This window comes from Erinaceus europaeus, chromosome 20 (assembly GCF_950295315.1).
Source record: "Erinaceus europaeus chromosome 20, mEriEur2.1, whole genome shotgun sequence".
Taxonomy (NCBI): Eukaryota; Metazoa; Chordata; class Mammalia; order Eulipotyphla; family Erinaceidae; genus Erinaceus; species Erinaceus europaeus.
Genome location: NC_080181.1, coordinates 49,301,461 through 49,326,200, shown reverse-complemented (window position 1 = coordinate 49,326,200; position 24,740 = coordinate 49,301,461). Strand labels below are relative to the sequence as shown.

The 24,740-nt window shown below is 41.7% G+C and overlaps 1 protein-coding gene across 7 annotated transcripts in view; it reads right to left on the bottom strand.

Annotated features, from left to right (window-relative positions):
- The window catches only part of LOC132534857 (uncharacterized), a 106,769-nt gene that overhangs the window by 75,215 nt on the left and 6,814 nt on the right, over positions 1–24,740 (bottom strand). For 6 of the 7 annotated variants that reach the window (XR_009546595.1, XR_009546597.1, XR_009546594.1 and 3 more), the window contains exons 3-6: positions 20,602–20,715; positions 19,804–19,888; positions 17,488–17,546; positions 11,055–11,189 (exon numbers count right to left, since the gene is read on the bottom strand). Coding sequence is in view for 3 of the 7 variants with exons in the window: in XM_060179340.1 (XP_060035323.1) it covers positions 11,055–11,189; positions 17,488–17,546; positions 19,804–19,865 (256 nt within the window). In the remaining 4 variants the exon portion in view is untranslated. The remainder of the gene's footprint in view (positions 1–11,054; positions 11,190–17,487; positions 17,547–19,803; positions 19,889–20,601; positions 20,716–24,740) is intronic. The other variant, XR_009546596.1, reaches the window with a different exon arrangement.

Genomic DNA, 24,740 nt, shown 5'->3' with positions numbered 1-24,740 from the left:
GATAACAGACATATGCTATGCGTGTCTTATGTTATATAAAATTAGGTCATACAGATGTCTTGAGAGGGAGAGGGAGAGAGGGAGAGAGGGAGAAGGGGAGGGAGAGGGGGAGGGAGATCATAGCATTATTCCAGCATGTGGTGTCAGGGATCAAATTCAGGACCTCATACTCATAAGCATGCTTATCCACTGTGCCACTTCCTGGCCTGCCAGCTAAATGAATTTTTACCTGCAGCTGACAAAGTAGAAAGGTGAGCTGCTGATGTGGATATTCACTTGACATTATTTTTATTATTTTTTCAAAGAGAGAGAGAGAGAGAGAGACAGGCTGAGACAAGAGGCCCTAACACTGCTCAGCTCTGGTTTTTGGTGGTGCTGGGGACTGAACCTGGGAACACAGAGCCTCAGGCATAAAAGTCACTTTGCATAGCCAGTATGTTGTCTCTCCAGCCCTTGCATTGTTCTTAAATTCCAAGCATTTCTTCTTGGCTGCCCTTCCTTGCAAAATTAAACCTTGCTGGTCAAACTCAAAACGGGCCTGCCTGTGGCACCAGGCTTGATCTCTGGGTCCTATGGTGCTCTGGCTTCTCTCCTTCTCCTATGAAGTAAATTTTAAAATCTTTTTTTTATTATTACACTTTGCAGGCAGGCAAGTCCTCCCTCTCACAACAGAAACGAAAGAGACTTAAAACCCATCTCCCTGCTTCTCCTACACAAGGTCAGGGCCATGTGTCCAAAAGCAGGCCAGAAACATCCTGGGCCCGCAACTGGGAGCCAGTGACTCTAAGAAGGGGCAGTAGAGAGTCATTCATCTTAGTCGCAACAAATACAGTGACAACAGCATGTTCCTCCCAGGACAGAGGAGGCTGGGCACCAGCAGTCATGTCAAGAGGACAAGGGACGGCTCAGGGAGGGCAGGAATGTGTGCTGTAACATCTGTCCTTGTCTGGGTAAGAGTTCTGCTCTCACCAGCGTGGCCACTGCCCCCAGCTTTATCAGTTAGTACATCCGTTTTCTGAGCCCTCCTCTCTCCCTCTCCATTCTTCCAGCTTGTCTAGTGGCTTCAAAAGTACATATGCTTTAGGCCAGAGAGGTTGCTCACCTACAGGGCTTGTGTCTTCCATGCATAAGGCCCTGGGTTCGATCCTTAGCAGCGCTTGAGAACAATGACAAAGCAAATGGAATTCTATCCAAGGTGGCCAGAGTGTTGACTGACACCTGACCATAATTGGATGCTTTCATTTACTGAAGCACTTAACAAAGTAATGGAGTTTGCTCCATTTTCTAGAGCAAACTAAATTGCAGATTTGGTGAGGGACTCCGAACACTTCAGCATTTCTCAACTGGAACTCACCACTGTCAACCCAGTTCCAATGTCTAGATATAAAAGCAAGAGGCTGGGCAGTGGTACATGTTACCATGCACAAGGACCAGAGTTCAAGCCCTCAGTCCCCAGCTGCAGAGGGGAATCTTCATGAGTGGTGAAGCAGTGCTTCTGATGTTTCTCTTTCTCTCTCTTTCACTGTCTCCCCCTTCCCTCTCAATCTCTCCTTTTGTCTCTCTCAAAAAAAAAAAAAAAGAAGAAGAAGAAGAAGAAGAAGGAAAAATGGCCACAAAGAGCAGTGAGTGGACTCATCACACAGAGATAGAGCCCCCAGGATAAGCTTGGGTGTCAACAAAAACCTTAAAAGGAAGGGGGGGGAAAAAAGGTGATGCTGACTCCTCGGCCGTGTCTGTGCATTTCCTGCAGTGGAGGAGGCATCCTTGTTGTTTCTCTCTTGAGACCATTACTCCAGGCAGAGGGTAAATCATATGTTTTTCAGTCCTGGATATTCAAATGCAAACTACCTCCTTACTTCTTTTCCTAATTCTAAAATTTTGTGTGAGTTCTCCATTTTTTTTTCTTTATTGGGGGGTTAACGGCTTACAGTCATCAATAAATACAGTAAAAAAAAAAAAAAATTACAGGTGGTCCAGGAGGTGGCGCAGTGGATAAAGCACTGGATTCTCAACCATGAGGTCCTGAGTTCAATCCCCGGCAGCACATGTACCAGAGTGATGTCTGGTTCTTTCTCTCTCTGCCTATCTTTCTCATAAATAAATAAATTCTTTTAAACAAAATTACAGTAGCTTGTACATGTATAACATTTCTCCAGGACCCGACCCCTCACATACACACACACACACACACACACACACACACACACACACATATACACACAAACACACATATACACACACATACACACGTATACACACACATATATACACACACATACACACACACATATATACACACACATATATACACATATATACACACACATATACACACATACACACACATATACACACACGCACACATACACACATACACACACATATACACACATACACACATATATACACACATATACACACATGCACACATACACACATATACACATATACACACATGCACACACATATACACACATATATACACACATATACACACACATACACACATATACACACATACACACATATACACACACATACACACATATACGCACATATACACGTATACACACACATGCACACACACACACACACACACACACACACACACACACACACACACACACACCCGTCTTTTATTTTGGGGCAATACACCAAACCCAGTTCAAGCTCTGCTTGGCGTTTTCGGTTTTCCTATTTCTTTATTATTATTATCATTAGTGATTTAATAATGATGGACAAGATTGTGGGATAAGGGGGTACAATTCATACAATTCCCACCACCAGCATGCCGTGTCCTAGCCCCTCCTTTGGGAGCTCTCCACTTTTCATTCACACATTTCATGTTCATTTCCTCGCTCTCTCACTCATTCATTTCCTTGGGTGAGCCACGCATGGCCTTGTCCCATAGCTGTTTCACTGGCAACTCTAATCAAGTAAGCACACAAGCCCATAATTTGAAACAGTGACAAGCGCTCAGAAGCAAGATCTCCGGGTAATTTGAGAAAATATAATGGGAGGCTGGATCTGATCTGATAAGCAATGTCCTAAAAGGATTTCCTGAAGAAATTGACACAGGATCACAAGGGCTAAGTTAGGTAAGGATGCAAGGTGGGGAATGTATTCCTTGCTGCTGAACAAATTACTACAAATTGAATACATTTAAGTTTTAATGACTTAAAACAACACATACCTCTTATAGCTCTCCTGTCTGAAAGGGATTCCGTTGAGTTAAAATCAAGATGTCAGCGTATATATTCCCTTGCGTCTCCCAACTCACAACACCTTGACTCCTGCCCCCCTTCTCCATCTTCAACGTCTGTCCTGTAGCATCTCCTGTCCTCTCCGCCCTCTGTCTCCATCCTTTCATCTTCCGTCTCTCACTCTGAGCTCCCACCTCTTTCTTTTAAGCAGCTGTATAATTAAGTGGCTCCCACCTGGATCACCCAGGATAATCTCTTTCCTTTTCTCAAAGCCAGAAATGGAATCACATCTGCAAAGCCCCTTTCACTGTGCAGGGTAATGTGAAGAGTTTCCAGAGATGAGGATTTGGATAGAGAAGATAGCGTGTGCAAAGGCTCTGAGCGCTGGCCCGGGGCAGGGATCACTGGAGTCATCAGATGGAGACATTGGGGAAAGTGTGATATGCAGAGGCTGGGCAGCAGCGCAGTGGGTTAAGTGCATGTGGTGCAAATGACAAGGACCAGTGTGTAAGGATTCTGGTTCGAGCCCCCGGCTCCCCACCTGCAGGGGAGTCGCTTCACAGGCGGTGAAGCAGGTCTGCAGGTGTCTATCTTTCTCTCCCCTCTCCGCCTTCCCCTCCTCTCTCCATTTCTCTTTGCCATATGCAACAACAACAACTTTCACACATAACTCTCTGTGAACAGACATCGATCATACAAGCTGCCATGTCTCACCATGACTTATGCTAAGGCCATGCAGTCACGTAGTTGGGGGCCATGCAGTCACAATGGTTCTCCTCGGTTTAACTTAGTAATGGACTTGCATGGAAATGCCTAAGGCTGGCCTGTCGCTTAAACACGAATGTATATAAATAGCCAGCCGTGGCTATTTGATGATGAAACAGGACATTCCTTCATCAGTAAATGTGATCATTCTTTTTATCTGGAAAAGTGCATTGCTATTTCTTATTCCTCTCATTAAGAATCACATTTCCTTGCAAAGTAAAGGCAGTAGTTGGAAGGATAGAGGACTTCATTCAGACAGTGACTGGAAAATGGAATCTGTTTTCATCTTCTTTCAGGAAACTATTAATGAAATGGCTGTATAATCTGTTGCTTAAAAAGACATTTCCCCCCTTGTAAAAATTTTTATTAACTTTATTTATTTATTGGATAGAGACAATCAGGAATTGAGAGGAAAGAGGGAGACAGAGAGGGAGAGAGACAGACACCTGCAACCCTGCTTCAAGACTCACAAAGTTTTCCCCCTGCAGGTGGAGATGGGGGGCTTGAACCTGGATCCTTGTGCACTGTAACCTGTGTTCTCAACCCGATGTGCCACTGAACCAGCCCTGCCCCCACCCCCCTTTTTTTTTTAACCATCTGGGCTTTACCACTCTGGGATGAATTTTTCAGACAGAGACACAGAGGGAGAGAGGAAAAGACACCATAGCAGTGAAACTTCTGCCAGTGCAGTTGGTGGTCTTGCTGGAACCTGGACCCCATTTATGGCAAAGCAGGTACCTTCCCAGGCTCCCAGGTAAGTTGTCTCACGTGTCCAGCTTCACTTTTCTTTTGTTTTCTTTTTTGTTTGTTTGTTTATTTTTGCCTCCAGGATTATCACTGTGACTCAGTGGCTGCACTATGAATCCACTGCTCCTGGTGGTCATTTTTCCCATTCCGTTGCCCTTGACTTGTTGTTGTTGTTGTTATTGTTGTAGGATAGGACAGGGAGAAATTGAGAGAGGAAGGGAAGACAGAGAGGAGGAGAGAAAGATAGACACCTGCAGACCTGCTTCACTGCTTGTGAAGTGACTCCCTGCAGGTGGGGAGCCGGGAGCTCAAACTGGGATCCTTATACGGGTCCTTGCACTTTGTGCCACGTGTGCTTAACACACTAAGCTACTACTGCCCGACCTCTAGTTTCACTTTTCTAACTGTGGTAATCTGAGAGAGAGAAAGAAAGTGAAAGGAAGAGAAGGATTCAAGAGTAAGAGATTTATATTATTTACTTAACTACTGATTTATCCTAACTTCAGTATGACTTTATTGAGGAAATGTTGAATTCCTGGATTTTTATTGTCACAGGCTACACATCACATTTCCACAAGATGGGTACTGGTACATCTCACCCTCCACTAAACCACTGTCATGTTCAATCACAGGGACTTGGGTCTCCAATTCTCCCTTAACTCTTCACCCTTCCCAATTGTGAGATCCCTCAAAAAAAAAAAAAAAAAAAAGCCTTGTTTCAAAAGTTTTCTTCACAATTTATGTCCAGCAAATGCAAAATGGCACTTTTTAGTTTCCATTTTAATCGAACAAGATCTCAGGTATGGACAAAATCGCTTAGACACTTACTGACAGTAAGAAATGCGAGTCTTAATACCCTATTCTGGTGATATCACATTTTGAGAATAGTGGCCTTACCGATTGAAAATACACCAAAAATTGCAAAACTATTTTGCCTTATACAGCAAATCTGAGGATCATGCTTCAAACACCAAACCTAAGCGTAAAGCCACAGTACATATTTCATGGTTAAATTATAGCACAGATAAACTAGGCTATGAATTCAATTTCAAAACACAAAAATCAGACACAATGCATATCTGATATCAGTTCTGACATGCAAACACTGTACTGAACACTCCAGTTATGAAGTCCCTTTAAGTCTATCAAAATGAACTTTTGGGGGCTGGGCAAAGAAACACCCTCTTGAGTACACATGACATCATATGCAAGGACCCAGGTTCAAGCCTCCTGTCCCTACCTGCAGGAAAAAAAAAAAAACAAACTTTGCAAGAGGTGAAGCAGTAGCACAGAGATCTCTGTTTCTCTCTTACTCTTTATCTCCTTCTCTCTCAATTTCTTTTTTTTAATCTTTATTAGATAGAGACAGCCAGAAATGGAGAGGGAAGGGGGTGACAGAGGGAGAGAGAGACAGAGAGACACCTGCAGCCCTGTTTCAACACTTGTGAAACTTTTCGAGACGGGGCTCGAACCTGGGTCCTTGTGCACTTGTTGCTCTCAACCAGGTGCGCCACCACCTGGCCCTTCTCCCTCTCAGTTTCTATATCTATCCAATAAATAAATAAAACATATATAGCAAAGAACCTTTTTTTAAAATATTTATTTATTTTCCCTTTTGTTAGCCTTGTTGCAGAGGACCTTTTTAAAGGACAGAACCTGGTGTTATTTTTCTACTATTTCCTTTAAGAACCACCACCAGCAGATACTTATTAGCTAAGTGGACACATAATTTTCACCAAAGTAAATCTGAGGCACAGCTCACAGAAGAAGGAGTAAATACTTAGGCAATGATGAGAGTAATGAGGAAAGTCACAGCTGAAATGAATAGTCATGCCCGGTCTAAGAAAACTCTGTAGAAAGGAGGAGGCTGGAGTGAGAGGAATATTGAACCAGTGGAACTGGCTGATGGTTGAGACCAGCACAGAACTCTACTAGACATGGAACATTGAAGCCATGCTTTTGTGAGTAAAAAATAGTGTTCACACACACACACACACACACACACACACACACACACACACACACACGGAGTGAGGGGGAAAGAGAGAGAGAGAGAAAGAGAGGGAAAGAGAGTTGATGGGAGAAGGGTTGGAAGGAAGAAGACAGGTGATACGGATAGGAAGATGGTATAACAGAAGAAAAGGGGGGAGAAGATAGGAGTGACACCCTCAGTGAGATTCCCTGAAGGGGCCAGATACATAGAGAAATAAAGGAATAGAAACTGGGGCCGGGTGGTGGTGCATCTGGCTGGGCAAGCATGTCACAATGTGCAAGGATCTGGGTTCAAGCCCCCAGTCCCCACCTGCAGGGGAAAGCAAGTGGGGAATCAGTGTTGCAGGTGCCTCTCTCTCTCTCTCTCTCTCTCTCTCTCTCTCTCCATCACCCCTTTCACTCTCAATTTCTGCTTGTCTCTATCCAATTAATAAAGACAAAATTTTTTTAAAAAAAGAAACAGACAGATTTACTTTGCCTAAAGTTCAGCATAACTCATTACACACACACACACACACACACACACACACACACACACACACACACACACAGATTTTGATGGTCTATTTCCTTTGAACTGTCTATTGGAGAACATGACATGTGGCCTACATGATGCCTATTTGACACTAATCAATCAGTCTGACACCTCTTCCCCTTCCTCCCCAACCTCACCAATCCTTTTTTTAATTGTGAAAACACAGGTCTGACCAATGTTTATGAATTAGTAGAATTCCTCCCATGGCTTAAAATGGCTCCCTGACAGGGATTTATTTATGAAATCATCACTGATCCAGTGGGGGGCGGGGACCCTGCAGGCCAAGCCCTGCAGACTGTGCCTTCAATAGGGAGATTAGGGAAAAATCTTGGTCAAGGGGCAGCAGAGGGCACTCCAGGCCACATCAGGTTAAGTTGTGGTCACTTTATCTTTTGTTGTTGACGCAAAGTCCCGAGGCCATGGCCCAGGGTTTTCCTGTAGAAATGTGTTTACAAGCAGGTCAAGGACTTGTAGACAGATAACCATTAGCAAAACAACTTTTCTATTGACATCAGAGCAAAGAAAGGTGTGTTTGCAGATGAATTATCACTTGTTTCCTAGAGAGGGGGAAAAACTCAATCCAGTCACTAAATGCCAGCCTTCTTACCCCAGCAGAGTCCTCTGAGGACTCTTGTCTGCAATTGCACACACACTTTACCAACTGCATATCTATCTAGAGTCACATTCTTAACATCTCCAGTCACATCTACAATCATCCATGTGAGTCTTCTTAAGATAAGACTTGATTTTATGCCAGAGTTAGGGGAAAATCAATCAATCAATAAATGCTGAATATGCAAGAAAGTATTTCACTCTCTTGAGCAAGTTTTGAGAGTGCTTGAGAGCTGAGGAAAGTGAATTCTCAACACATAGAACAAAACAAACAACAAAGAAAGAAAGAAAAAAAAAAAAAAACAGAAAACTGAAATTCCGCTGAAATTTCCTGATACGGTTTTTTTTTTTTTCCATGCTGAAGGTATTCTTTATGTTGAAAGCCTAAAACTCAGAAAGGACAGAAGACAGAAGTCAGGAATGGTCCAAGCAGGCACTTTGAGGCAGGACTTGGGGACAGGCAAACACAAGGCATCCACAGACCTAAAGACTTCAGATCAGGTTGTCAGCTAGAACGGGAAAGCAAAGCTTCGCCAGTGACAGTATTCAGAGCTTTGAGAAGTGCAGCCTAGCGCAACTCAGTCGTGGAGGCTGACGGGAGCCAGCTAGATGGAAGCCTCCTTGACTGTTGTCTCCTTTCATGCTCAAGAAAGGGAAACTCACATTTTCACTCCAGGTACAAAACTTGCCACTTGGGAATCTGCACATGGGTAAATGGGAGTTGTCTCATTAGAAGGATACTTCTCAAGCAGAGGGTAGATAGCATAATGGTTATGCAAAGAGATTCTCATGCCTGAGGCTCCAAAGTCCCAGGTTCAATTCCCTGCACCACCATAAACCAGAGCTGACCAGTGCTCTGGTAAAAAAAAAAAAAAAAAAAAAAAAAAAAACTTCTCAATTAGTTTTCTTTTCATCTCTCTCTCTTTGAGCCCTCAGCCCTCTCGGGCACACCCACCCAGTCACAGAGCTCCCCCTCCACCCCCCCCACACACACACTTGTGAAGGGTCAGCAAAGGTTCCTGCTGATTTCTTTCCATGGAAGTTCTGACAATGTGGCATGTGCAGGCTTCACAATGACATGCCATTCAAAATCCCTCCCTTCAGATTGTCCCTCCCTTAAACAGAGACAGCCAACATGAACGAAATATCCCCCACCCCATCCCACTACCCCCACCCCACCCCCTAGTATGTCTGACTTGCTTTTATTAACCCAGATACAGAGTGCCACTCAGAAAGGCTCCGGACAGTAGAATTCTTTCTTCTCTTAACTAGAAATTCATTTGACCCTCAAGAATGGTATTAAAGCACCATCGCTTTCTATATTTCTTATTTATTTTATGTCCCCGCTGCTCCGTGGAGCACACTTATAAAAACATTGTCATGTGCTGTGAAGTCTTCATATTAAAAGGACTTTTAAATGGTTTCATCTGAGCTTGCTTCTGTCACTCAAATTGGAGAACTTTATGCTAGTTCCTTTCCAAGCTGTTAAAGATTAGCTTGATGTAGATAAGGCTATTCCCCAAACTCATTATCTGTCTTTCAAATGCACCTTAAGGACTCCTTAATAAAGTCAAGGTTACGGGAAGAGTATTTTACTGAAAATCAGTGAATGACTATTAATAAGTCTGCTTTGCAGACAAGTTATTTGGTCTCTGTCTCTCATCTTTGCAAGGAATGACCCTCTGCTTTATTAGATTTCTAAACAATAGGTTGTTTCTTACTTAGTTCTACAACACTAGTCAGTGACACACCGGTGAGATGAAGCTCCAAAATGCTTTGCCTGTTTTTAAGTAGACGTAGTCCCTACACCATGTTGTATGCTACGAAAATAAATTTGGCCCCTACAGCATCCTCAATTTAAAACCCCATGTCAACTACCACATACCTCCCAACTAGTGATAGTATATAAAGTATGCACCAAGAGAGATTCCTTTTCTAAGTCAAAGCATGAATGGATTCCTTTGGATCATTACGTCTTTATTCATCATTAAAAAAATAAAATAAAATAAAATCCAGACCATACAGTTAATATAACCGATGTTTCTCTAGCCCATATAGATCTAAGGGCACTTAAAGTTGCAAACCCACTCTTTCCACTGCCATTCTAACCTCTAAGTAACTGGACTTCTTTCTACCCTGATACTAATGCTTCCTCTTTAGATGTCCATTGGCATGGCCCCTTCCCTGACACCGGTGGCAAATAGCCCACGTGGCTGAGGTGAAAAACCACCTCTTTTGAGTGTGAACACAAGGCCCCAAGCTCCTCCACACTGTCCAACTTTCTTTTCCAGAATCAAGCCTTTTGGGATATCTGGCACGGTACGTACGTAGTTTAGTTCATCATGAGCCATCAGTGAGGGTCACTCATCATGAGCCATCAGTGAGGGTCACTCGGAGGCAAAGATATATATTTTTTTATGCAATTTGAGTTTGACTGCATACAAACAAACAATAACAACAAAATATTATAGCTTGTTGGAGGCCCAATGGTAGACAGCAGGAGCTGTAGCATGAGAATCCAATCTCAGTTTCCAGCATCCCCTATGTCAAAGTAATGCTCTGATTTCTTCTCTCTCTCTCATGTAAATACATACATCTTTTAAAAAATGTTTTACTTATTTTATTTTAGTGAGAGAGAGGAAGATACACACACACACACACACACACACACACACACACACACCAAAATACTGCTCAGCTCTGGTTTATGGTGGTGCTGGGGATTGAACCTGGGACCTCAGAGCCTTAGGCATATAAATCTTTTATAGAACTGTTCTGCTGCTTCTCCCACCCTATAAATTAAAAAAAAAAAAAAAAAAAAAAAACCTGGAAGCCAATCTTTGGATGCTGATCATCAAAGAAATGCTTTTGTCTGTTGGTCTTTCCTGAGAAGGAAAGTCAGACTTAAAATATTTGGGGTTGGGGGGAGTGGCCCTCAAATGGGGATCTTGTAAGTACTGACTTTCTAGGAGAGATTTTTTCCCCCCTCACCTCCTTGATGTAAGTCATATTAAAACACAGTGTAAGTGAATCATCTATATTTATTGATAATGTTGGCCCAAGGCAAAAATCACAATCTGCAGACATATAATCAGAGTAATAGTGGTGTAGGAGGAAGGGAGATAATGGAGCCCTTGGAGACTGCACCGTCGTGACTCCCAGGAATTATATCAGACACATAATAATAAAACTGCACCTACATGCCATGAATGTGAGTAAGTGGAATCCTTGTTCTCTGGACCACACCTTCTCAGCAGAGGGGCTCCCCTGTTCTTTAGTGCTGGTTTGCCTGGGGTCCACACCCAGACCTGAGTCCAGAACCATGAGTGGTTTTCCTGAAATGAAACGAAGATTTAGACAAAGCCTAATTCTCCTCCTCCTTAATCTTTTTAATGTGTGTGTGTGTGTGTGTGTGTGTTATTGCATAGACATACAGTAAAATTGAGAGAAGAGGGGGAGATAGAGGAGGAAAGAGACAGAGAGACACCTGCAGACTTGCTTCACAGTTTGTGAAACATCCTCCCCCCGCAGATGGGGACCAGGGGCTTGAACCTAGCACCTTGTACACAGTAATGTATGTGCTTGACCAGGTGTACCACTGCCTGGCCCCCTTTTTAATCTCTCTATTTATTTTGTATAGAGTCAGTGAGAAATTGAGAAAGAAACTGAGAGAGGGAGAGAGAGACAAACGACTGCTTCACCGAGTGTAAAACTTTCCCCCTCCAAGTGGGGAGGGGGTGCTTGAACCCAGGGACTTCAGCATTGTAACATGTGCTCTCTACCAGGTGTGCCACTGACCAGCTCCCAGTCTCCTCATTTTTCTCCAGATGTCCAGGGGGTGTTTGGGCTCTTGGAGTTCTCCCAGAGGAGGCCAGCCTTGCCTTCTGTCTGTCTCTCTTCTCTCCCCTTTTTCACCCCTGGAATGATTCATGGCTGATGGTGGAAGAGAGAGACCCAGGAGGCCGATGGGGATGGCAGCCGGGCAGTGGTGTCACTGCCCCTGCAGCTGGGGGACTGGTAGAGGGGATGCAAGGGTCAGGGCAGCTACTCCAGCTACTCCAGATGGCCACCATGTGGCTCATCCTGGCGATTTTCTGATTGAGAAATTAATAACTCAAGGAGAAAAAAATAAAACTAGTTTAAAGGACAGAGGGTGCAAATGAACCTGTAACGGCGAGCCTTTAAAATATTTTTATGTCCTGTAAAAGAGAACCATAAAAGCAGCGCATGAAATAAAGAAAATATCAATGACATTTTACACATTTTAAAATTAGTCATAATGAGGACTGTATATTTTCACTTCCCTCTGCCATCCATTGCTTGCGATGAATTTTCACTATCTCCCTCTGGCTCCCGTTTTCACTGAGACTCCTGGAGATGTTTCCTTTTCAGCTTTGTACCCAATGAAATTAAAAATAAAATTTTTAAAAAAGCTTCAGCCGTGAGTCACCTCTATGCTCAATGCCATCCTTGGTTTAGGACTCAGGTTAACCGGCTTCTAATTCGAGAATTCCAGTCAGAGGACAGAGACCAAACCCCCCTCCCTCCCCACCGCCAGGCTTCAGAGCTGGCTCAGGAGGAAGGTAACTCTGGTGGCCAAAACTACATGCATTAGCTTGAAACTTGGATAAAAACAAGCAGCCACCATTTGCGAGCCGTTTTAGTGTTCAATATGCACGTAATAAATAACAGTAAAAGTATAAAAGTGATCAAAGTAGCAGATGAAATTAATGAAAAAAAAAAGTGTGTAGGGGATGCCCATACCACCAGTAGCCAGAGCTGAGCTAAATGGTGCACTGGTTAAGGAAATAAATAAGTAAATAAATAAATAAATGGCATTTTCGGAGGCCAGGTGGTGGCGCACCTGGTTGAGTGCACACGTTACAGTGCCCAAGGACCCAGGTTCGAGCTCTGCCCCCTGTCCCTACTTGCAGGGGGGAAAGCTTCACCGAGTGGTGAAGCAGGTGTCTCTGTCTCTTTTTAAAAAGTCATTTCAGCCTGACTTCCCCAGACAGACGACCTCATCAATATGTTCTGGAAACCGCCCCCCCCCCACACACACACACACACTGGGGCCCTGCCCACTAGGGAAATATAAAAACAGGCTGGGGGTATGGATCCACCTGTCAATGTCTATGTCCAGCAGAGAACCAATCACAGAAGCCAGACCTCCCACCTTCTGCACCCCATAAAGAACTTTGGTCCAGACTGCCAGAGGGATAAAGAATAGGGAGACTTTCAATGGAGGGGATGGGACATGCAACTCTGGTGGGAGGAACTGTATCCCTCTTATCCTACAATCTTGTTGATCACTATTAAATCATAAATAAAATAAAATAAAGGCATTTTATGTAACTTACCAGCTATTTAACTATCCATGACTCAGGTTTCTGTAAAACTGACCATGTCTAACTTTTTTTTTTTAATTTTTATTTATTTATTTGTTTTTACCACAGCACTATTCAGCTCTGGCTTATGGTGGTGTGGGGGGTTGAACCTGGGACTTTGGAGCCTCAGGCATGAGAGTCTGTTTTGCATAACCATTATGCTATCTACTACTGTCCACCCATGTCTAACTTCTTTTTTAAAAAAAATATTTATTTATTTATGTATTCCCTTTTGTTGCCCTTGTTCTTTTATTGTAGTTATTCTTGTTATCATCATTGTTGGATAGGACAGAGAGAAATGGAGAGAGGAGGGGAGACAGAAAGGGGGAGAGAAAGACAGACACCTGCAGACCTGTTTCACCACTTGTGAAGCGACTCCCCTGCAGGTGGGGAGCCGGGGGCTAAGAACCAGGATCTTTATGCCGGTCCCTGCACTTTGCGTCACCTGGGCTTAACCTGCTGTGCAACAGCCCGTCCTCCCCATGTCTAACTTCTCAAGTCTACTGGTTAAGGTAGGGAGCTATTCCAGTGTGTCAGAGCACAGTATTTGCATTCCTGAAGTCCTAGAGGCCTCGATTTCAGTCCTAGGCATGACCATAAACTAGAGCTGAGTGTTTGTTTACTCAACCTCTGTCTCTCTCTCTCTACAGATAATTTATTTTTTAAAGTCTATTGGTCTCCAAGTCAAGAGGTGGAGGAAAAGAGTGAAGTTGGCCAAAAGATACATATTTCTCATTATAAATAAGCCCTAGTAAAGTCACATCAATAACTAATGAATACAGCCAATAATACTTCACTGCACATTCAAAAGCTTCGAAGAGAGTAGAAATTAAAAGTTGTCAGTTTGGGTCCGGGTGGTGGTGCACCTGGTTGAACATACATGTCACAGAGCACAGAGTCAGGCTGGAGCCCCGGGTTCCCACCGGCAGGCGGAAAGCTTTGTGAGTGGTGAAGCAGGGCTGCAGCCGTCTCTCTGTCTCTCTCCCTCTCTGTCAACCCCCTTCCCTCTCAATTGCTGGCTCCTTCTATCCAATAAATAAATAGAGATAATACAAAAAACAAACTTCAAAAGAAAGTTCTCAGGCCAAAAAAAGCTTGCAACTCTTATGTGATAATGGATTAGACTTGTGGAGGAGATGTCAAAATACATAACACATAGGAAGTGATTGTGTGGTGTACCTTAAATATAAGCAATGTTGTATGTCAGCTGTAACACCTCCATAAAAGTATACATCAACAGTTTATCTCTTTTTAAAGAAACAAATAATTATCTTTACTTGTTTATTGGGTAGAAACAGCCAGAAATTGAGAGGGAAGTGATATATATATATATGTAGAGAGAGAGAGAGAGAGAGAAATACTTGCAGCCCTGCTTCACCACTCACAAAACTATCCCCTGCAGGTGAGGACCCAGGACTCCAGCCTGGCTCTTCGTGCACTGTGACATACATGTCTGTTCAACCTCCATCTGTCTGTCTCTATCCATTTACCTACCTACCTATTTCTGTATCTGACATTCATCCTAGTGGCTATGTATGTTACAAATGTTTGGTCAAAATTCTTGATGTTGCTTATAAGATTGCTTATGAATGTCCCCTTTCCTGGATCTTACATGTGGCAATTGAAGTTTATCGAGTCATAAAGTAACTTCAAGATAAAATCACAATTTATAGTTAATGTTTTGTGTGTCTGCATTAAGAAAGTGTTTTTATCCTGACATTGTGAAATTTTCCTCCTGTATTTTCTTTTTAAAATATGTATATTTGCAGGGGCAGCTGGTGGAACAGCTGGTTGAGAGCACATGTTACAATGTGCAAGGATCCTGGTTCGAGCCCCCAATCCCCACCTGCAGGGGGAAAGCTTTGCAACTGGTGAAGCAGTGCTGCAGATTTCTCTGTCTCTCTCCTTCTCTATCTCCCCCATTCACCTCAATTTCTGGCTGTCTCTATCCAATAAAAAGAAATAAAGACAATATATATATTTATTTATTATTAGATAGAGACAAAGAAAAATTAGAAGGGGAGGGAGAGCTAGAGAGGAAAAGAGACAGAGATAGACATGCAGCCCTGCTTCTCTATTCACCAAACTTTCCCCCTGGAGGTGGGAACCAGGGGCTCAAACCTGGGTCATTGCATACTGTATAGTGTGTGTATAGCCAGGAGCGCCACCGCCTAGTTCCTCCTCCTATATTTTCTTCTAGAAGATTTATGGACTGAATGTTGCACCCAGGGATGAGATTAATTCTCCTATGGTTTAAGAGAGGGATTATAATGAGCTATTTTTCTCTATAGATGTCTAGTTACCCTAAAAATAATTGTTAAAAATATCTGTCTGGGAGCTGGGGAGGTAGGTAGCTCACCTATAGGCAACATGCTTGACAAGTGTGAGGCCCTGCCTTCAGTTATAGTCTGATAGATAACACTTAACGGCAGCAAGGACAAAGACAAATGGAGCTCTGTGGAGAGAGGGAGAGGGCACAGTACCGCCTCTTTCTCGCGCGCGCACACACGCTCATAAAAAAATAAAAATGATAACTGGAAAATAGGACGGGGAGGTGCCTCAGTGGGTCAGCACATGAGTAAGAGCCAGAATTCAATCTCTAGCTAGTACCACATAAAAAAAAGGGGGGGGGGGTGGCGAGCAAAGACAGTTCATATTGTTATTATTCTTTATAACCTTGGTCCTTTCAACATTAGGACATTTTGGATGTGATTTGATGGAAATCTACTTACTGTAAATATGTATAGTAATCACAGCATGCCAATTTCTGTAATTTTATGTTCAAAGGATACAGTTGCCTACATTTTAAGTATATATTTTCAATATATACTTGGGATCTTGTTCCTTTTAACCTAGTCAGAATGCATGAAAACATATGGCTTTCAGTTGTTTTGGGTTAATTCGTCGTTCCAGTAATTATTCATCTGTTTAGTTCTTCCATCTTTGCATTGATCTTCAGTGTCTTTCTGAAGGATACATTGTGCATTTTTTTTGTCTGCTATTTTTATGATGTGGCATCATTTGCCTGGATGTGAGGGTGATCTGGCTGCGACATCTGTCACCCCATTGATCGCCAGGGTTGACTGGCTGGCTAGGCCGGTGTCCCCTTCCTCCCTCACAGCTCGCTCAATGTGCGTCCCTCCCGAAGAGGACGGCCTTCCTGGAATAGAGACGGACCAGTCTTTGGTCCAGGGTATAGGAGTAGCTGCGCTCTCCTGCTAGAACCTCCAAACAAGCTCTCAAGGTATCATTTGCCTGTACTTTATGCTATTTGATGATGTTTACTCAAGCAATTACACTAAGTAATTATGGCTACATAATAATATGCTATTTTGCAAACAATATAAGAATATTACAAAAATATAATTTATTTGCCTTTTATCCCTTGTTCTTTTACTTTCATATATATATATATATTTTTTTTTTAAATCTTTATTTATTTATTGGATAGAGACAGCCAGAAATTGAGAGGGATGGGGGTGAAAGAGAAGGTGAGAGACACCTGCATCCCTGCTTCACCACTCAAGAAGCTTTCCCCATGCAGGTGGGGACCGGGGGCTTGAACCCAGGTCCTTGAGCATTACAATATGCACATTCAACCAGGTGCACCACTGCCTGGTCCCATTTTCTTATGCTTTTGATCTGCATGTTATAGGTCTCCAAATACATTATTAGTTTTTATTTGAACAGATATTAGTTCCTTAACATATCTATCTATGAAATCAAGGTACTATACAAGTAGGCCTTTTATGTTTACCAAGGTACTTGTTTCAAGTATTTTTTCCAATCTTTCCTCAGGAAGAGCCTGAATTCCATCTGCTACTATGATTTTCCTTTGGCTACAAGAACTTATTTTAAGCATACATTATAGTGTTGAATTTTATGTTCCAATCGCTTGAGATTTAATTTCAACTGGAACAAAATCAGATCCTCTTGGGGTAATATATATATATATTAAAAGGTGTGGGCAGTTGCTGTCCCTATTCACTTCTCATAGGAAAACTCAGAAATAAAATTCTCCATTTCACCACCACTCAGAACAGTCGTGATTAGCCCTGGATAGTTCAGACACCGGAATAAATGCCAACCAGTTAGGTGTGTAGGCAACCTTTGCTATGAGCTAGAACCTCATCTCTGGTGGCAAATACCTCTGTGTCTGGGTCTCCCCTGGGCAGAATAAACATCCAAATGCGTCCGAGTATTTCTGACAAGTTGTTGGGAAGCTGGAGGATGAGAAATAACTAACCCGGAAAGAGAAAATCCTGGGTCCAGAGATTCCCAGTGAAAGTGCTGGTTTCTTGCGTCCTTCCAAAAGGAACAGCAGTGATTCTGCCGTGGGTTTTGATTTCGTAAGTACGTCTAGGGCCAGATCTAAGGGTAATCTTAAGACATGTGAGAAAGATGATTGTTCAGACTGTTAAAGTCAATGTGACATTTTTATTTATGTGCTCACAAAACTAGAGATTTTTTGAATTATGTAAAGATGATGGCAGAAACCCTGGGTGGGAAATGGTACAGGTAAAAACTTCTGAATTCTACACAATGTTTGATATAAACTGACTGACTCGGGGACCAGGTGGTGGTGCACCTGGTTGAGTGCACATGTTACAATGCTCAAGGACCGGGGTTCAAGCCCCTGGTCCCCATCTGCAGGGGGAAAGCTTCCCAAGTGGTGGAGCTGTGCTGCAGGTGTCTCTGTCTCTCTCCCTCTCTAACTCCCTCTTCCTCTTAATTTCTAGCTATCTCTATCAAATAAATAAGATATTTTTTACAAAAATAAAATAAAATAAAATAAATTGACTGAATCAAAGAAAATTAGAGGAGAAAGATTAACAATCAGTATATGCTAAAAAAAAAAAAAAAAAGGGGGTCGGGCGGTAGCGCAGCCGCCAGTTAAGTGCACATGGCACAAAGCACAAGGACCTGCATAAGGATCCCGGTTCTAGCCCCCGGCTCCCCACTTGCAGGGGGTTGCTTCACAGGTGGTGAAGCAGGTCTGCAGGTGTCTTTCTTTCTCTCTCTCTGTCTTCCCCTCCTCTCTCCATTTCTCTCTGTCCTATCCAACAACAACAACAACAATGACAAAAAATGACAGTAACAACAAGGGCGACAAAATGGGAAAGATGGCCTTACAGGAGCAGTGGATTTGTAGTGCAGGCACTGAGCGCCAGCGATAACCTTGGAGGCAAGAAAAAAAAAAAAGCAAGCTGAGGTGTGAGGTTGGGGAGAGGCAGTAGCGCACCCAGTTAAGTGAACACGTTACTATGCGCAAGGACTGGGGTTCGAGCTCCTGCTCCCTGCCTGCAGGGGTTGACGTTTCACTAGTGTTGGAGGTGTCTCTCTTTCTCTCTCCTTATCTGTCTCCTCCATTCTCAATTTCTCTCTATCCTCTCCAACAACAGAATAAAATTTTTAGAAGAGAATGACTCCATTTTTAAAATATATGTCTTCAATAGCACAGTCTAGGACATGTCATAGTGGTTAGACTGCTGCATTTGCAAGCATGTGATCCCAAGTTCAGTACCTGGAATCACCTCTGTTAAAAATGATGCTCTAGTTCCCCTCTTTGCGCTCTCTCTCATTAATAAGTATGCCTTATAAAATTGAAAAATCAGCGAGTGTATAAAATAAAGGTCCTTCACACCGAAAAGGCAACATATCAAAAGTATCTACAAAGACCTGGAAGTAGAAATGCAAAGGAGTGTAACAGCGTGACATGCTAGTCCTGTATAAACATGACAGAATGTTGTAGTAGTGTTGGCAGTTGTGAAGTTTCCTCCAGAGACATGTAAGAAGTTTTAAAAAGTTTATGGGAATCTGTCGTTCCGTTTAAATAGCTAGGAAAAGATAAGATTCCATGGAAAATAAATCTTAGACTATGGTGTTAAAAATGAAACTACAAATTAATGAACCTATTTTTTAAGAAAAACATACATAATGAACACTCATGCATATGTTACATATTCACCTCCTTTTGGCATATATATGTATATTTATATATGACTAGAGGAAAATATGTGTATGGTCCTCATCAATTTGGTAGTCAAATTTCTGGGACACTGATGAATCAAAAGCTGTGATTATATTGAGAGTTAATGAAAAAAATAAGCGGTTTTCTGGAAAACAATAAAAATTCCTGATTATCCATCAAAATTATAAATTACTTTTTCCCTTCTAACTTTGCCTAGAGATACCACATGTCGAAAATAGCATCCCATAATCAGAAAGGTAAAGAATATGATATAGAAAGCAGTAGCACACCCAGTTAAGCGCACATAGTATGAAGTTCAAAGATTCGCGTTCAAGCCCCAGCTCCCCATCTGCAGGGGGTTGCTTCACAAGTGGTGAAACAGGTCTGCAGGGGGCTTCCTCTCTCCCTCTTTATCTCCCCTTCCCCTCTCAGTTTCTCTGTCCTATCCAATACAATGGACAAAAATATCCCTCCAGGAGTAGAGAATTCATAATGCCAACACTGAGTCCCAGCAGTAACCTTAGAGGCAGAAATAAACACCCCTGCTCTCCCAAAAAAGAATATGATATAAGAACACTTGCATAATAATACCCTTTGCCATGTGTGTGACCCATGTTCAAGTCTGGCCTCCACGGTGTTACCGTTTCCTTCATGTTGGCTTTCTCTGCCTCTGTTACTATATTAAAGACAAACAAAAGTGACATATATGTAAACATGTAGATATTTGGTGGGGTCAGGAGCTGAGATCTAGAAATTGTTTGGGGGGGTGTTTGAGCTGGCAATAATTGTGTGTGTGTGTGTGTGTGTGTGTTTTCCCTTGTATCAATCAGAAGACATAACATCTTCTAACATCATTTGGAGGCAATCGGCAGAGATAAATTTGTGTCCTGTAGCCCTGAAAAAAATCCTATTTACCTGGTTTCAAGAACAAAAGTGTAATGTAATAATTTGAGAGTCAATGTAATCACCCACATAGGTACGCCCCATAGAATAGTACACTTAAGGCTTAGAAACATTATTTAACCTGATGTTGGCACAAATAAAGTTTGATATATGAGTATGCCAAGTCCCATTGAGACTGCCATTTTAAGAAATAGAAATAAGAACTGCCCCCCCAAAGGAAATGAGACATCTCTTTCTCTGAAGCAAAATTGAATTTGCAGCCTTTTTACAGTTTTGAATTTCACATGAAGATGACCTTAAAAACAGTGACCATTAAAACAGTTGTTAGAAAAGTGTATTATTTACACAGCATGCACTTTTGAAATAGAGGTTATGGGAGACATAACCACACGGCACAGCGTAACCTGCTTTGAAAGGTGTGGGCCGCGTAGTGGGGGAAAAAAATGTCCTTACATCACACTTGTCAAGAAACAGAAGTTTTATTACCAAGGAATTTCACTTTTGCTGCTCATTCTTCCACTAGCCCAGGGACTGAGAGGATTTGTTGATCTAATATAGATAGTGATGTCTTGGGTTTGTTCAGATTTATACGGACAGCATCTGGGGATCAGGAATTACATTTAAAATGTAATAAAATGTCCCTGTGCGCTTTAACTTACAAATACTATACTTAAAAAAAGTAAACATCACATCATCTCAGGTATCTTTCAAGAAAATGTTGACAGAGCTCAAGGAGATATCTTTGAATCATTTCTAAGTAAACTTAATAAACTCACATTTTCATCTTTTATTGCCACATAATACACTATCATACCTGGGAGAAGCAAAGGGACCAAAGCATATGGTTCCGTTTTCTCCAAAACACAATTTTTTTCTTTATTTTTTTAAAAAAGTTTTTTTTTCAAACACTATCAGAACAGCCCATTCAAATGAAAAAAAAAAAGGGGAGTCAGGCGGTAGCACAGCAGGCTAAGCACATGTGGCACAAATGAAAAAAAAAAAAAAGGACAAACATTTACAAAGGACAATCTATTACTAAAAGGCTACAATAAAATACCAGTAATCATACAGGAAAGAACATAAACTCTCACATTATTTTCAGATTATATTCCTGGAGGCCTCATATCATGGTCAGAGTTACTATTAGACTTTGCTGTTCCAGTCAAGGACACTTTCAATTTAAATCTTTGGGTTTTTTTTCCTTCCCCACAAACCTTCGGATGAAACAACTTCCTCTCAAAAACTCTTTTCAGCAACTGGGGAGGTAGCTCAGTTGATAAAGCACAGGACTGCATGCCTGAGGCTCATGGTTTGATCCTAGAGGCTTCTCTCTCAAATGTACCTTTCTTTCTAGCTCACATGAAATAAATAAAATAAATCTTTAAGTTTTTGAGTCTAAGACCAGACCGCTTAAAAGTCACCACACTCCAGGTAGGAAGCAGTATCAGGGGCTAAAAGGAAATTGTAATTCTGTAAGTTTCCAGAACTGGAAATAGATTTTTTTTTCAAATAGGACTATTAGATTCTAACAACTTTAGTGAACTTTACTGTGAGAAATACTTTCATCTTGGGCTTTTAATATAAATGACTTTAGGACAGAGTGGCCAGATACAAGACAAACAAGAACTAAAAGACTTTCTCCGTGATATTTTGAAGATTTATTTCAAGTCTTCTTTTTTTCATATAAGGCCACATTAATAGAATATGGCTTACTGGCTGCAAACTGTTTATAGTATAGAAAGTCACTTTCTGTTATCAGGCCACTAAACATCATCCTCAAATTCCAGTTAATTCTACTAACTGAATTAAGGGAAACAAAGCCTGGATATAAATTTCATATTTATCTAATACAAGCTTTACAATTAAATCCTTATATTGTAATTTATTTGTTCCATCTTAAGTTCTCAGATATTTAAAAAAAGGTATTTGATAAAGTTTCTGTATAAGTACCGCACGCTAACCGATTGCACCACTGGAGCTCCTTGATAAAGTTTCTGTATCTTGTTTTCTTTTCTTTTCTTTTTTTTTGCCTCTAGGTTATCGCTGGGACTCAGTGCCTGCACTGGCAAACGCTAGAAGAAGAAGTGCCTGCACTATGATTCCACTGTTCCTGGAAGCTATTTCTCCCCTTTTGTTGCCCTTGTTGTTTATCGTTGTTATCATTGTTGGTATTGCTGTCATTGTTGTTGGATAGGACAGAGAGAAATGGAGAGAGGAGGGAAAGACAGAGAGGGGGGAGACAAAGATAGACACCTGCAGACCTGCTTCACCACCTGTGAAACGATGCCCCCTGCAGGTAGGGAGCCGGGGACTCGAACTGGGATCCTTGTGCTTTGCCTGACCACTGTGCTACTGCCTGGCCCTCTACATCTTGTTTACTTTCTTTTAGTAGGAATGAAAACAGCCACGTTTTTCTGTGTCAATTTTTAAAATATTTAATAATGTAATAACACAAAAAAGGTAAGAAAGTTTATTCTGCTGTCCCTGGCAGGGATGAAGGGGTGGGAGGAATGAATGTTGTATATAGATGTGTATTTAGAGAGAGGCAAAGCAAAAACAAAGGAGGATAACCAGAGAACTAGCTCAACTAGCAAAGCACCTGACTTGCACACTTGAGATTCTTGGTTCAATCATGGTAGGTACCAGAGTGATGCTCTCTGACTTGTCCTGTTAAATATATGCGATTTAATAATGATTAACAAGATTGTAAGATAACAGTGGTATAATTCCAGAGTTCCATGTGCCATCCCCTCCACTGAAAACTTCCCTATTCTCTATCCCTCTGGGAGTATGGGCCAAAATTCTCTATGGAGCTCAAGAGGAGGGAGGTCTGACTTCTGTAATTGCTTCTCCACTAAACACAGTTGTTGGCAAGTAGATCCATGCCCCCAGCCTGTTTCTATCTTGCCCTAGTGAGGTAAGGTTTGGGGAGGTGAGACTTCGGGACACATTGCTGAGGTTGTCTGCCCAGGGAAGTTAGGAAACTTGGTGGATGAAAGGTGGCAAGATATAAAGCAGGACAGATGGTTTAGTAAACAAGAACCAAAGGTAGGAATCGAGCAGATAAAATTAGGAGACTACATGGGAAGAAGCTAGGAAGTCTGTTTTTAGGTTTGTTCCAAGGGGCCCATGACTTCAGTAATTTTTGCCGGAGCCTGACAGCTAACACGGAGTCGGGCTGAAAGTATTGTCTGGGGAGATGGTGTCAGAGTTGAGACTAGGAATAGGAAGCTGATCAGGGCAGAGTAGCTCCTACACATCAACCTGTCTTTCCCTGTCTTACACAGTAGCAAGTAAAAATAAATTGTTTTAGAAAAGAACAAAGGATGGAAAGAGAGAGAGATAAGTAATAGTGTATATATATATATTTATTATTATTTTTTCTTCAATGCAAAACCCATTTTGATTTCCGCATGGAACTGGGAAAGCATGCATGTGGTATTTGTCTAAATTTTGTGTGGCCCAGAGCACAGGAACATTGAAGTAGCATATTTTTCAAGCAAAACCTATCACCTTTGAACTGGGGACATTTCTTCTTATGTTTTGAACCAAACAGAGGGAATTTGGCAGCTCAGTTATTCCTCTTCAGAACTCCAGGGGAAAAAAAAAAAAATATATATATATGTATATATATATATATATATATATATATATATATATATATATATATATATATATATATATATATATCTTCTATCTCTCACTAGACCAGCAAACAGGAGTCCATCTGTTCCAAGCACTCTGATGACTCCAAAGAGGCATTCTTATTTTTTAGTCCCTTTTGAAAACTTAAAAGGACACAAATATCTTCAATATGGTTAAATATTTATTTGGAAAACCTGTCCTCTGAGGCTCATTAAGCAGGTTGTATGTTTAAGGAACAATGCTGGACCCTTTAAAATTTCTCTGACAACAGAAATCTGCTGTCTGCTCTCAAGGAACAAGAATTCCCTTGATGTTCATGGCAGTTCAGAGACCACAATGAGAAACGTTTTTGGTTTTCAATTTTGATAATTACTCAAGGTGTACGATGATAGGCAGCTGACTGGAAGTGACTTCAATGATTACAAACAAAAGAAATCACAAGTTCTGGGGCTGGCTGGTTCTGCACCTAGGTGAGCAAACAAGGATCTGGATTCAAGTCCCCAAGTCCTCACCTGCAAGGGGCATGTTTCACAAGTGGGACCACAGGCCTCTCTCTCTCTCTCTCTCTCTCTCTCTCTCTCTCTCTCTCTCTCTCTCCATATATATATATATAATCCCCTTTTCTCTCAAATTCTGTCTGTCCTATAAAACATGAGAGGGAAAAAAGGAAGGAAGGGAGAAAGGAAGGACATGACTTCCTAGATTCTATATTGAATCAAATTTGTACATAGGTTGTGTTGGAGGTTTAACTCAATCAACATATGGTAAAATATAACAGCAGATGTATCTTGACACAAAGAAATAGGAAGAAACAGAGTGACAAAAAGACACAAGTTTGAAAGCGTTCTTTTGATATATGTTTTAACTTGAATGTGTTTTGTCCGTTTTTGCCAACTACTTTGAAAGATTACTTAGTTTGATAACTTCTTCCACTTGTGCAAAAATTTGACAGATTCTGCCACTTCAGCAGTCCCTTATGT